We start from the raw sequence: 15,083 nt of genomic DNA, 5'->3' as shown, positions 1-15,083 counted from the left end.
GTCAACGTTATGCAAATTAATGCATAGTGCTGCGTTTATTCAGCCCTGTGATTCATTAATCAACACAAGCAGCAACTCAATAGACTGTGTTGTCCGTTGGGGCTGTAGCACACAATAACTCAACATGTTCATAACTGCGGTGTCCCTTACTTATCCATCCTATTTTTCACGTTCTCCAACACATTTTTCACAAAAAAATTTTATGAACAATATTAACAAAACAAAAGCAATACCGATTGCACCACACATTGAAACATTGAACAACACAATGGCAGTCACGGTGACCAAGGTTACTAAAGTTAAATACACATTTGAATCAAAGGCAAAGCGATACAGAGATATTTTCAGAGTAGCCGATCAACTCCCACACATGAAGGCACCGATCATAGGAAAGGCCTAGAAGAGAAGTTCTTTGGGTCTTACCGGCCGGTGATGAGGAAGAAAAGGGTGAGGATGACGAGCAGAGCGAAGCCCCCCACTGCTGCTGTCACGATCACCAGGACCTGCCTCTGGTCAGACACGATCTTAGAGGCTAGTGGAGAGCAGAGAGAGGGGATGAGGGGAGTGAGTGGGGATTATGAGGGGGTGTTGATGAAAATAATGGAGATATGTTCATTATTTTCGATCCTGTTTGATGGACTGTTCACTTTTTTTTAATAGGAAGAGAGTACGGATAAATAGATGTTCGATATACTCCTGGTGTGTCTGAAAAACCCTATTAGGCCCTTCATGACAATGATTTTTATGCCTTGTGCCATTTAATTAATATTATTCATTCATGAAATTGTGATTCATTTCATGAGCATTGGGCTCAATTGGTCCTGTTTGATATTCATGATTTTTCATTTGCTCTGTCTCTTCAATAGGCTAACGAATCCCAGATAATTGAAAGATGATTGCTATTACCAAGCTCATTTCTATAATATTTCACACTAAAGGAATATTAATTGGATATCGGGAGCAGTGCAACAAGCCTGGTGAGCAGGAACTCATGAGGGTTTCAATGCAAGTGTGACGCTTTGGTGTGTGTGTGTGTGTGTGTGTGTGTGTGTGTGTGTGTATGTGTGTGTGTGTGTGTGTGTGTGTGTGTGTGTGTGTGTGTGTGTGTGCATAGAGCCACTTAGAGAGAGAGAGAGAGAGAGAGAGAGAGAGAGAGAGAGAGAGAGAGAGAGAGAGAGAGAGAGAGAGAGAGAGAGATATTAATGGGTTTGAAGGGGTCTAAACAGCCATGACTTGTCACATGATTTATAGAGGTTCAAATAGATCCCAGTGGCCAATTTGGACACAGATATAACATGGCATAAACATAAGCATGCCTTATTAATTTAATCCACGAATAGATAAAAAAGTTTCATGAACAGATCCATATGCATTAATCCTCCTTCTTGATTCTTGCTGCGCAATTTTCTTTGCTGCTCAACAGGAATGTCCCAACTCAAGTGCTGCTATAGGAACAGACACATTTTCTAAACCATATATCATTCAAACTATATCACAGGGAAGCTGAGTAATTGAAGATAAAATGCCTCCACAACAGAAATTGACTTTGATTAAGCACCAACAAGGAGTGACATATTGTCTCAGATTCATAAATTAGGCAACATAAACATGTCATATAAATCTAATTAAGGACATAGAAATACAATTCTTGGGATAGCAGTCAGAATGCACTGTGTTCATTTGATAGGAATAGAAAAATAGCAAAAAATAAAATATATCAACCCAGTCTCACGGAAATACGTGACACTGTCACGTCATTTAATCTATTCATTTGTGATCTGGGACACTTAATTTCAATTTTTTTGTGCCAAAAGCACACATTTCTAACAATATGACAGCTTTTGGCCACCCGTTTCTACTTTCACCTTTGATTCTGGGAAATTGTGACAATTCACAGATATATTTAATGCAGGTGCGCTGCTCTGTAGGCAAACCGCAACGGAAAAAAAAGGTATCTGTTTCATCTTTTCTTTTTCGAATGAGTTTGAAATTTGTGCTGTTAATTACGAGGTTGTATTATTGAGGTTGGAGACCCAGTAATCTGGGATTATAGCAGTCCCAATTAATTACGTGTCCCAGATCACGAATGAATAGATTAAATGACGTGACGTGACAGTGTCACATATTTCCGTGAGACTGGGTTACATATATATTCAACTGTTGCTTGCTCAAATTTATTTGAAGTGAATGTGCTGAAGGACAGAAGGTGAATTAAACGTAACAAAATATAGATACATGGAGTAGAGAAAGAGTGACATTCAATATTTTTGGCAAGGAATGAGAGAGAAATATAGAAAGATCACAGACAAAAATTTTGGTCAAAACACACACACACACACACACACACACACACACACACACACACACACACACACACACACACACACACACACACACACACACACACACACACACCCACACACACACCTACACACACACACACACACACACACACACACACACACACACACACACACCCACACACAAACCCATATACATACACACACACACACACACACACACACACACACACACACACACACACACACACACACACACACACACACACACACACACACACATTTCAAATGTCTTTATTTGTGTCCGCATTTATAAAATACATTGCAAGGGCACAAATACTTTCAGTTGCTTTTGATGCCCTACATCCTCGAAACAACATGTTGCAGTACTTGAGTCAAACATGCACAGAATAGACAATACGTACACATGAGCTTATTCTGCACACAGTCTGTTAACAGACAGAGAAAATCTATGGGTACAGAAAACACCTCCTCCTCCAAATAGCTCGGCTGCCTATAATGGAGGAGATTGAGCAATATGTTGCAAGCTGCTTGGCTTTACATTTGGACAACCTCATAATTTCAAGCCTCTGACCACCAGCCTGTGGACATGACCTAGGCTGCCGAAAATAAAAACGATAAGCTGGCATTTATAGCCTAAATGTATGATAGCTTGCACTAATGGTTGGTATTTAACTTGTTTAGTAAGGAAAGCTTCCTCTAAACTTGAGTCAAAAGTGCAACCAACTTCCCATAGGACACACACACACACACACACACACACACACACACACACACACACACACACACACACACACACACACACACACACACACACACACACACACACAAACCCATATACATAGACAAGACACACATCCATACACAATGGCATGACACACACACACACACACACACACACACACACTACTTCTCACAAAAATGAAAGAAAAGAACATCACAATGAAAGACGCTTTCAAACAAAATACAAACAACTCAACATTATCAACCATACTGTAGCTCTCTATGGCCCTATCCAGGCTCAGGCTGAAGCATCCATCTTTAACAAAAGTACACCGGTATAGCAAGGGGGTCATCAGAAGAAACCCATGGGATGTAAAGAATGCACATAACCAAACCTAAATAAACAGACTGTTTCAAATGGAAGAGAATTTGCCGTGCAAAAGATAACGTCAAGCAGGTAGTACCAATCTACAGTGTTATTGAGTAACGTTAAATTAATTCAATGAATCAACGGTGCATGACTTAATAATGTCAAACAAAAGCCTATAAGCTCTTTTCCAATTTAATGAAGAATATCATCACTAATTGGAATCAAAAACCCTACCTGCTTTTTAAAGATGTGTATCAGATAATAATATAAAAGGAATATCTCACTTTAAATGTTCATTTCTATAAATATTGGCCAAAACATGAGAAGAAGTTGTGGTTCCTCATATTTCAAAACACTTTTTGATGGTTTCAGTGTGCAGTAATTAACAATGCATAATCTTAACACTTTTTGTGTTTATATTATCAGACTTGGCACAAATAAAAAAAGAAAAGGGCAAACGCAATTAACACAATTACTTACAGTCTGAAGTGGTTTCGTAATCATATTTCGGAGAGTAGGAGCTGTATCCAAATGCCGTGCGCGTACGCAGGCTGAAGACATAGCAGGTTGCCGGTTTCAAACCGCTGATGATAACGCTGGGGGCCTTGGAACGAGTGGACGAGTAGCTTAACTGCTCGTGCTCCTGGATGGGGATAGGCAAGAGGATTACATCAAGAAACACACAATATCAACCACAAAAACATTGTTCTTTGGAGGGGGTAAGTCAACATCAGTTGTTTTATATCTACTTTAAGTAGCTATTAATTTAGCATATGTCAGCAGTTGTATCTTTTGAAGCATTGTTTTCGTTTTATCGCCTCAGTGTTATTACTTTCTTTTTGTTACTTTATTTACATTGAGGACCAGATTGGTAACAAGCGCACTGTTGCTTTAATATGTTATCCTCTAGGCTTTTGTACTGCTCAAGCTGTTCTTTTTCTCCTTAAAAAAAGACACAAAAGGAATCAATAAGCAGAGCACGGTCTACCTTTTCATAATACTTGATCTCATAATCGAGGATGGGCAGAGCCCCGTTGTCGGGTTCGTGCCAGGAGAGGGCAATGCTGTAGGGAGATGCCCAGTCCTTCTTCAGAGCTGCGACCAGGGTTGGACCTAGTAGGGGACAAACAAACAGAAACATTCATGTTTCCAGCATTTTCCGAGAAGTGTTTTAATGCTTCTAGATGCTTAGGTTGCCACTTCAGACAAAATAGTTATCAAAGATTTGGGGAAAAATAAAATGAAAGCAACAAAGGAGGAAAACATCTTGTGTAAGTGATCAGAGAAAAGAGAAAACACTAAATGTGCTAAATGCACCTAATCTTGTGGAAGTTAATTAGAATTGTGCAGGGTTACTGGTATCAGGTAGCTGTTGAGCAGATGCATGCATGTGTGTATTATTGCATTATTACATGGTTTTATGTACATTAGACTAGATCAATCCCTACAGAATGTACAGCTCTCACGTAGGAACTTGTGTTCAGTTCTTAGGTCCCCGGGGGATTGGAAGGGGGTTTTGCACCATATCAGTTACCTGTATGCAGCAAATATTTTTTTCTTTCATGAAATTGATTTCAATGCTTGGCTTCTTTTGTATAATTAGCACAACAACACCCTTTATGCGGTAAATAGGCCTATCAATCTGTGACTGTAATGGAACATGAGCTCATGTGCGACTGAAACTAGATTAATCTGTGAGTCTAAAGGGCTGTGTTTGGGCTGTGTATGAATCGAAGTATATTTATTTTGTGGGCTTGTATACTCATGATTTTTGTGTAATATCGTCACTGATCTGATTATACTGACCTCACCCAGGAAATGAAGACCCAAGTGGCATGGCTTCCCATTCATTACACTATTCCTGCATGCGACAAAGTGTAACCTGTGACCCAAGGTTCTGACAGGTCAAACAACACGGTATTTAACTTTGTATTATAACACGGAACGCAAAACAAGGACGAGATATATAGTATGTTCAAAAAGAAGAACTGCCTAAACCCATTGATGCAAATGTGTTAAAAGACAAAAATGCTCAACTTCTTCTTCTCGACTTCTTCTGTAATGCAGCTGTCAAGTGCCACCGTCATGAATGTGACTTTCAAATGTTTTGTAAGGAGAGAGCTGAACCAAAGCAACACAATAGTAATCATCCATTTCAGTCAGGTAGACATACCTCTTTAACTTCTCAACATTTTAAACTCGATGGACGTGAATTAATAAGTAGACTGACTGATGTCAACCCCATCACATGACACTTTCCAAACAATACGTTGAGGTCACCTATAGCTAATGCTTCTCTAAGGTGTGTCACAGCTCATAAATTACACGGAAGGAGACGTCAATCTTGCTTCTCTAGGAACACTAAAAAGCCATTAGCTCCATCAGTCAATTATGATGCCAAAGGGATAGATTTTCCAGTCAAGTGTGGTTAAGCTCAACATAAACTAATGTAGAGTCATTAAATGAGCTTGACCTGCATATGATTTTAATTAGCTTTGCTGCCCTGCGGTTCTTCCATTAACTGTTTAAAAAATCAATACAGCCAGCATTGAAGCCCAGCCAAAGCTTAAACGATGTTCTAACACCTGATTCCCTGAGATAGATATAGAGGGAGGGATGAGGAGAGAAACAGAGGACACAGCGAAAGCACACACACACACACACACACACACACACACACACACACACACACACACACACACACACACACACACACACACACACACACACACACACACACACACAAGCACGCACGCACACACTGCTTATTGTGGGATTTAGCAAATGTTGGCAAAAAGACACCTGCTTAAGTTTAATGAACTGCTAGCCTGTTTAGTATCTAAACTACAACTCAGTGTTGATTAATGAATAAACTGGGAAAATGCCCAATTCTTTTTTTCTAAATATATACAACTTCAACAAAGAAATAGGTAACATTAACCATAACAGTAGCACCCCAGGTCCAGATATTTACCTTGTCCACTGTAAAAAATAATGAAAGAGAGTAATAATCCCCCAGTAATAAGTAAGTATGTTTTGTCACAGGCCACGTGCTACTAAATGGCTGTCAAACGGTATAGGAACAGAGTCCCCCCCCCTACACACACACGCTCACACTCACACTCACACTCACACTCACACACACACACACACACACACACACACACACACACACACACACACACACACACACACACACACACACACACACACACAGAGTGTGATAGTGGGGAGGAAGAAGCTACTTAGTCTCCCTTGGCCCTGAGCAGATGTTGGTTAGCATTGTCCCCTGGACCATCTATCATGTGTATCTGCTAAGCACAGAGAGTTAACAGGTAATTAAAAACCATCCGTCATGCAACAAAAGGACATGGACAGAGAGCGATGATGTATGGGGCAAGAAGAGAAAAGGTAAGTAAGAAGAGAGATGAGAAGCAGAAAATGTGGAAATAAAAACCTATATTCGGTACACTGGTCTGCAGGGGTAGGAAAGACACAGAGATGAGCTATAGAGAGAGTGATATGTAGTCTCACAAATCAGACCTGGCTCGTATCAGGGTGAATGAGCTATAGAGAGAGTGATATGTAGTCTCACTAATCAGACCTGGCTCGTATCAGGGTGAATGGGGCATTTCACTTTCTTTTGCTTCACATTTATTTCGACCAATCATCTGGCTGGAAGTGGAGATGTTGAGTGTCTAATCGGCTCACAGCGAACAGAAACTCAGCCGGTAGGTTAGCAAAGGTTTCCAATCTACACGTTGTAGACTCCAACCGTTTCAGGTTTTGGCACACAGCCCAGGCTCTATTCCGTCTCCTTCGAGAATTCTGCTATAGCATAGCAGAGTAGCTGAAAGCATAGTAGGACTGCCGGATCTGAGATTAGATATATGTAGTTGGACAAATTGTACACGTCTCTACGCAGCAGGGAGCTCGGACCCCCGACCCAAGCGTTGGAAGACGTACGCTGCACTCACACTGCAGCCTCTTAGGGTGGCGGTTCTGGCGATCTGAAGGCGTTTGGAGTGAGCTTAACCCTGGAGGATGACACTTTTCATTGCGTAAAGCCTCATGTCCATGACACGCTTCAGCCCCAGCTCCAGCACTATGTTGGCCACCGGAGGCCCCCTGTGTGGGACGCTAGGCTGGGCGGAACCGGCGCTGTCGCAGCCAATCGCCATGTAGAGTGAACCTGACGGCATCAGAAGTAACTTTTGTCAGATATTTAAAACTTCTAACTTTTCGTTTTTTTTCAGCAGCCTGGCAATATAATGGTATATTTATGAAATATTTATCCGTAAAACCGTGCATTCCTCATTTTTTCCCCGCGGAAACAATACAGGATTTTGATGTGATTGTTCATTGGAGAGTGTTGCTGAAAAATCAGTGCGATATTTGCACATATTTGAACATCCCAGCGCCTAGAGTGGCGATGATGATGAGTGGTGGAGCTCCGACGTTTTTCCCCTGAGGGAATGCACAGCAATGCTGACGCTGGGTTCTACTTTAGCTTTGTCATGGACATTTACACCTGCACAGGGAATGAAACCCCAGAGATTATTTTAAGAGCGAACACAAAGCGGCTGTAGGGGGACAGCAGATGATCAAGGTGCAGCATGCTAGTCACTGGGCTTTTGTGTGCTGAAACCACATCTCTGATTGCAGAGGCAATGAGGGCCATCGCTAGAAGGAGGGATCCTGTGTTCATACACAGGTGGTGCAACAGTGAAGGAACCCATTATTTCAGTCTTTGGGTACCATTAGTTACATAACCACCTCAACAATCATCGCCAACACTCCCTGCACTCAAGAGAATGGAAGTGTGTGTGATACTGGCTATGGTTCTTGTACGATGGAATTATTCACGTTGATATCCGTCCCTCTAGAGATGTCATATTTGGCTGAATCTTGGGTTTATTATCACGCTGAGAATGCAGTCTTTCAGTTTTTGTAGATTTAAGCTATGGATTTTTTTTAATGTTCCGGGGTGGTTGATATTGTAACCTTTTACCTTCTGTTACTTCTGTTTTCTGCATCTCTTTTGTACGTTGCAATCTGATGAATTGATTGAAGGACATCGGTCTGCTCCAAATTTCTTTCAAAAAATCTCCTAGTCTGTACAATACGGCTTTATTAGTTCGAATTGGACGGGGCTCTGTCCTGTCGATGACCATCTTACTCTCCTCATGCTGGGATCACACTATACAAATTCAGGCCCATTCCAACGATTCTGCCATTGCAGACAGGCTTTCATTGTTGCGGGCGATAATGAACATAGGGCTATCAGGCTTTCTCCCCCTGTTTAATGAGACATGGTCATAACGCCCTGACGTTAATACTACTAAAGACTTCCCTGCATTCTAGTGGATGTTTAATGGTGTGAAACACAAAATAAGAAGCAGACAGAATATTAGATTAAAAGAAAAATGTTCCGGCTAAAAAAAGAGAAGAATATATGCATCCCAAAAAATCCATTGACCTAAAGTTGCTTATTTTATTTATTTGGTGCCCTTTTATTAACGTTGCTGAGGTGTGTAGCTAGCTCTAGCAGCACTAGCAACCTGATTGGGTGCTGCCTGACGGATGGCAGATCCCAACACGCAGGCGTCTCGTCTAGTCGCCTTACAATTGAATTAGTAACTTTATCGAACATTAGCATACAGACAACAATCCCAATCCCATTGCATTGGGTAACGTTTGGATAGTATCTGTGTATCAAACTATATACTTTTTTATTAATAAAATAAGATAAAATGAAAAACTATACATATTTATTTTCCTTAATTGGGAGAGCCAGGGGATGGTGTTGTTTCCGGCTGACTACCGGGGACAGGAATGTGACCATCGGGACACTACCGGGAAAAATCCCGGGAGGGTTGGCAATTATGCTCATACAACGTGCACACCGATATTGATGAATTGATGACCTCTTCCTCCCTGTCCAACTGTGAACTGTGAAAACCTGACGCCAAGACTTAATGACAGATGCATCTCAGTCAACCGAGAAGTGTCCCCTCTCTAGCCCAAGTCGCTTCCCTTGATTGACTCTACCTGTGTTAATTAGATGATTAGGTTCACCTTTGTTCCCTTGTACATCTAAATCAGCCCCTTCCGTAGTTGTTCATTGTCAGAATGTATGTATCTAACCCTAACCCTAACCCTAACCCTAACCCTAACCCTGACCATAACCCTAATCCATAGTCTGAAGTTCCTATGCTACTGATCTTTTCTCTGCTTGTTTGTAGATTATTATATTATTTGTTTTGTATTTTGATTCCCTTTTTCACCATTTTTTTTTTGCATTCATGAATTACTCTTGAATCTCCTGTTTGTGTCTGCAATTGGGTCGCTACCAGAAACATTACATTGGCCTTGAGAAGTCAATGTGAATGAAAAACCAATCTTAATACCATGTGAGGTAATCATTGTACTCCTTGATTCAGCAACATAGCTCTGAAATTGATGCCAAGCCTCTGAGCCGACATAATTTATATTTAATTTATAAAATTTGACTTTCAGTACTTTGACCCTATTAAGGTAATGGATGACGTTATTTAAAACACTGACAGATTCTTTTGGTTGGAAGTAAAAGCCAGATCGAAATACTTGAGAAACAATTGTTTTAAATATGAATTCACTCTGCCAAAGAAGCTGAGCAAAATTGATGGCCATGAGTCATCTAATTTTGCTTTCTGGCCACTCTAAGCACTTAAGACCTTAAGTCCTCACGGGCAGTTTCGGAACATATATATATAGTTCATGTCAAGAAACACGTTGACCTAGAGGCATTAAGTATCGAACCAGCAACCCTCAGAAATTAGACGGACAGAAAATAGAAATAAGGAAAGAAATACATAAGGAAGCACAGAACAAAGAAGTAAAGGAAGTGAGAAAGAAAAAACAAAATAAAGAATGAAAGGAAAGAAATAATTAAAGAAGAGAATAACGATTCGAAAAATAGAAAGAAGGAAAAAAAAAAGAAGGAAAGAAGTAAACATACAGACAGAGAGAGAGCGAAGAAACAAAATAAAGAAGTACAAAATGACTTATTATCTGAAGAAAAATATGATTAAATACATAAGAAAAAAAGCATGCTTTGTGGCTCCTCTGCCCCACATCCTCTGAGCAGCAGAAGATACGCCTCATCGACTGAGCGTATGAAAGTGGATGGGAGGGAGGCCCTACCGTTGCGCTAATCAGTGTAATCGCCTGTGGTATGTCCAAATTGTATGCATACTATGAGCAACAATACATACTTTGTAAGGTCAGCTGCAGTACTGTACCGTACTACAAGTAAAAAGAAAAAGCATGCGATTTGCAACAAAGCTTAAATGTCAAGTCCCTTGGCCACTTTGAAGCGGACTTGTGATTAATAGAATAATGGGCCTGATCATTTAACTTTTGATTGCGATTTATATCGCCCCCTGTAGTCAAAGTGATGCTTTCCTTTTTAGAGACCTGCTTACGCATGGTTTCTTTGTGTGTACCAACTTTGACAACTTTGACTTGTTCACCTTCGGAGTGGTGAAGTCAGCGTTCTTTCCCCATTGACTTACATTATGAAAAATAGCTCACTGAGCACCTGCAACAGTGATAATTTTGAAAATGACATTGTGATGTCATTTTCTGAGCTATCGACACAAAACTTTCCATATTAACTAAGGGGGATGTCATTGATAGGCCTACAAAGTTCCTGGACTGGTCTGAAGTGGACTTGATAAAATAAAATAATAACAAGCACTACATTTGCATAATCATTTTATCTCACTATCATTACTACTCGCCTAACTCCCATTTTTAACAGAAGAAAAACATTTAATATATCTTAAGTTCGGGCATGATTAAGGAGCATGTGTACCAAATGTTGGGCCATTTGGGTAAACTTCGTTCCAGACATACCTTATTGGTCCTTGAGGCAAAAATATTCAGCATGTCAAATAATGATCCGATGCCAAGTCTGGGGACGAACAATTATCAGCTGTTATCAGTTGATCAGCTGTTATCATAGCTGCCACTTAGTTACTCCTGGGCTACTTTTTACTTGACAATCCACACACGTTAGTTTGGAGTCGTTGTTTTGAGCGTTAGTATGGAGTCGTTGTTTTTATATATATATATATATATATATATTTGGTCATGGTTTGGTGTGATCCTCAAAAACTGAAGGCGGAAACAATTACCCAATATTAGGCGGACAAATAACTAAAAGATAAAGACAAATAATAACAATAGTGCGTCATGCTTTGCAACCAAACAAAACAAAAAAATCAAATAAATAAGGCAGTAGCGAAATAAATACAGAAGGAAATAAGGAAAAAAGCAAAGACGGAAAGAAAGACCCATTGTGTTATTTCGTAGCACTAACAGGTCTGTCTAACACGGGCAGAACATATCTCTAATTGGATTGTGGCTTCCTGCTGATCCTTCTTGTCCCCACGTATTAGGGACGAGGCCAGCCAACGATGTGTAGGATGGGCCTGTGAAGCCAGGCCATGTAGTTGCTGGCCACAATCAATACTCATTTTGAACCCAACCTCACTTTCCCTGCAAGCAATTAATTGTGAAGAACAGAAGGTTCTCGACACTTGATTTCCATGTCTTTCCTCACATCCACAACATCCTGCCCTGTTTATGTAGCAGAGGTTAAGAGCTTCATTGTCTGGTAAAAGCAGGAGCCTCACTCGCACTCAGGCAGCTACACATGCAGCTAATACATGCAAATACAAACATACATGTCTGTGTGTGAAGGTGTGAGCCAGACTGGAAAATGGGAAATGAATGCCAACCATGCTTGAGGAAAGAGTTGAGAGTGACAGGAAGTGGGAAAGTAAAGCGTGGTGTTTGGCATGTGTGTGTGTGTGTGTGTGTGTGTGTGTGTGTGTGTGTGTGTGTGTAATTGTGTGCGTGTGTACATCTGTTTGTGCTTGTGTGTAATGAGGAGAGCTGGGTACGATTATGCAGTTCAGGCAGAAGATAAACTCCGTCATTAGAAATAGTTGTGCACTGAACGTCTCATGTGGAGATGAGTTGTGTAAGGAGAAAGAAAGACCTGGCAAATTGGCAAATGGCTTGTTACAGCAATGGGGTAGGCCTCACTCACTATCTCCATCCCTGCTCTCAGACCCATCCATTCTTTCCCAGTGCGTTTCCTCTCTGCTCTTCCAGCTCTCCCCTCACTCTCCTTTGCTTAGCTCTCCTGTCTGAACCGAATGTTTAAAGACAAGTGGCCCCTTGCTGAGGTACAATATAAATAGCGTACATTTCCTTCCCTACCTCCCTCCCTCCCTCACTCTACTTATAGCTGCAGCAGGGACACATTATTGCTTTTGGCAAGGTGAAGTAATGACTAAATAGATATCTCTATATGTATATCAAGATATATACAGGCCCGAGATGACTGACAGTTGGTGGATAAGATCTGATTTCCATACTTTACCAGATGGTTGAAAAGTTGCTCCGTTGTTTGAGAGTGTTGAGCAGGTTGGCTTGCACTTTACCTGCCCTCTACCAAGGGGCTTTCACCGTTCATTTCTTTAGTTTTGGATTGTATGAGATGATCTGATCATCATGTCCTATATGTAATGGATAAATCAACGTCTTTTTACATTGTTTTGTGATTGATTGTATTGGAACAAACCAGCTGAGTACAAAAACGTAGTTATAGAACAGTACGATTCCTCTCAACCATCATAAACCCTTTATTGTTAATGACAGTGTTATGTTAATGTGATGTTAATGTTATGTTCTTTTTGTGTTTAATGCCTATTGATATTGATTTAGTTTTTGCGTAAGCAATACAATCTTTTTTAAATCAATAAATAATTTTGTTTGTGTATTTATTGCGACACAAAGCTACAGGCAAACTGCAAATGCAGTTATTGGTAATCAATAGGCCCGACACGTCCCTGGTATTTCGACTGACTACCAAAGCTGTGACACAAGCCATAGTTTGAAGATGAGGATTAAAGGAGTCGAGGGTACATCTGGCATTATCATTATCATTATCATTAGGATAACACATTCCCACACAAGAGTGAGAGAACACCCTAGTGTTAACATTTTACTTGGAGTGTAATTATGTTCATCTCACAATGTACCATGATATGGATGCGAGTGGTATATCAGTAGCTTACTAATAAGTTTGGCCCACAGTATTCACACATACAGACAGACAGACAGGCAGGCAGGTTGGCACGCACGCACGCACGCACACACACACACACACACACACACACACACACACACACACACACACACACACACACACACACACACACACACACACACACACACACACACACACACACGCACAATCACATACACACACACACACACACACACACACACACACACACACACACACACACACGCACAATCACATACACACACACAGGGATGTTGCAGGTGAACTTTAGGTGTTGGTGCCAAGGGCGCATATTACTCATGGAGTTTGGAGATAAATCTTCTGTTAATAAGCCAGTGGACCTGGAGTCTTTATTTACGACTTCTCCCTACGCAAGGCCAGCGCGCTGTCCTACCCCCTGCTACTGCCCGTGGCTATAAACACATTCACCATTTACACTCATTTGTACACACATGTACATGGACATGAACACAAACACAAACACAAACACACACACACACGCACGCACGCACGCACGCACACACACACACACACACACACACACACACACACACACACACACACACACAAACGCGCACACACACTAAATCTTTCTCCGACAGGCCACCATGGGACACACAAACCCCCCTATCACTCTCAGTCATCGGGAAAAATAAGATCCCGCTGTAGTGCGATATATATATTCAAGTTCTTCCCTCCGCCTCCACGCCCTCTCCCTCGCCTCCAACCGATAATGGAGAATGGATTCGTGAATGGATGGAGAACGGATCAACCCTAAATCCACCCTGCTGACACCCTGTGCACTTCAGATCCTCAGCTTTTAGGGAGGATGCATGGGGCGGTTGGGTGTTTTCAGAGCTATCCGCCATATAGATTCCTTTGGGAAAGCCACCTTTCCACGTATTACTGTTTTCTGGTGTTCCGATCCATGTCAGATTTTCTTTTACATTTCTTTTTTTAAGATATTTTTGGAATCCATCATGAGCATACTATAGTTTAGTGTTATATTTTCTGTGACTTACCTCTTGGATACATTCTCCGATTTGAACAATATCTTCTTTCTAAAAACTTGAAATTGATGCCATTGATGAATCACAAAGCAAGGTAAGGGTACCAGTGTGTGCTCTGTAAAGCCAGCTTAAGGCGTTGGTTTACTAATGGCCATGCATGTCAGCCTCCACCTTCCACGATGCTGCTCATCGTAAGGCCTTCTGAATAACTGTGTCCCATGTGCACTGCATTTAAAGATGAATGATAATGAAAAAACAACACATTGCCATTACAGAACATGGTGAAAGTTAAAGTCGGACGAAGGAATGATCATATGCATGATGTGTATATCATGCATATGATTGTAAATCAGAAGGAGAGACATACACATTGTATACAGTGCTAAAAACCCCTCATCACAACTGCAAATCAACCATTGATCTGGGAGCCAGACAAGCAGTCGCAAAAAGGGTGGCGGGGCTTTTAACTATGGGTCGTCAATATGATGAAATACCTTTTTATGTTCCATGTGTCA

At 41.0% G+C, this 15,083-nt stretch overlaps 1 protein-coding gene across 1 annotated transcript in view; it reads right to left on the bottom strand.

Annotated features, from left to right (window-relative positions):
- Positions 1-15,083, bottom strand: part of LOC132448385 (ephrin type-A receptor 6-like) — a 72,168-nt gene that overhangs the window by 13,434 nt on the left and 43,651 nt on the right. Inside the window, exons 6-8 of the mRNA XM_060039607.1 lie at positions 4,403-4,527; positions 3,895-4,057; positions 424-532 (exon numbers count right to left, since the gene is read on the bottom strand). Of these exons, the coding sequence (XP_059895590.1) occupies positions 424-532; positions 3,895-4,057; positions 4,403-4,527 (397 nt within the window). The remainder of the gene's footprint in view (positions 1-423; positions 533-3,894; positions 4,058-4,402; positions 4,528-15,083) is intronic.

The sequence above is a fragment of the Gadus macrocephalus genome, chromosome 20 (assembly GCF_031168955.1).
Source record: "Gadus macrocephalus chromosome 20, ASM3116895v1".
NCBI lineage: Eukaryota > Metazoa > Chordata > Actinopteri > Gadiformes > Gadidae > Gadus > Gadus macrocephalus.
Note: the sequence above shows the minus strand (reverse complement) of the source record. Positions and strands in the feature narration are given on the sequence as shown.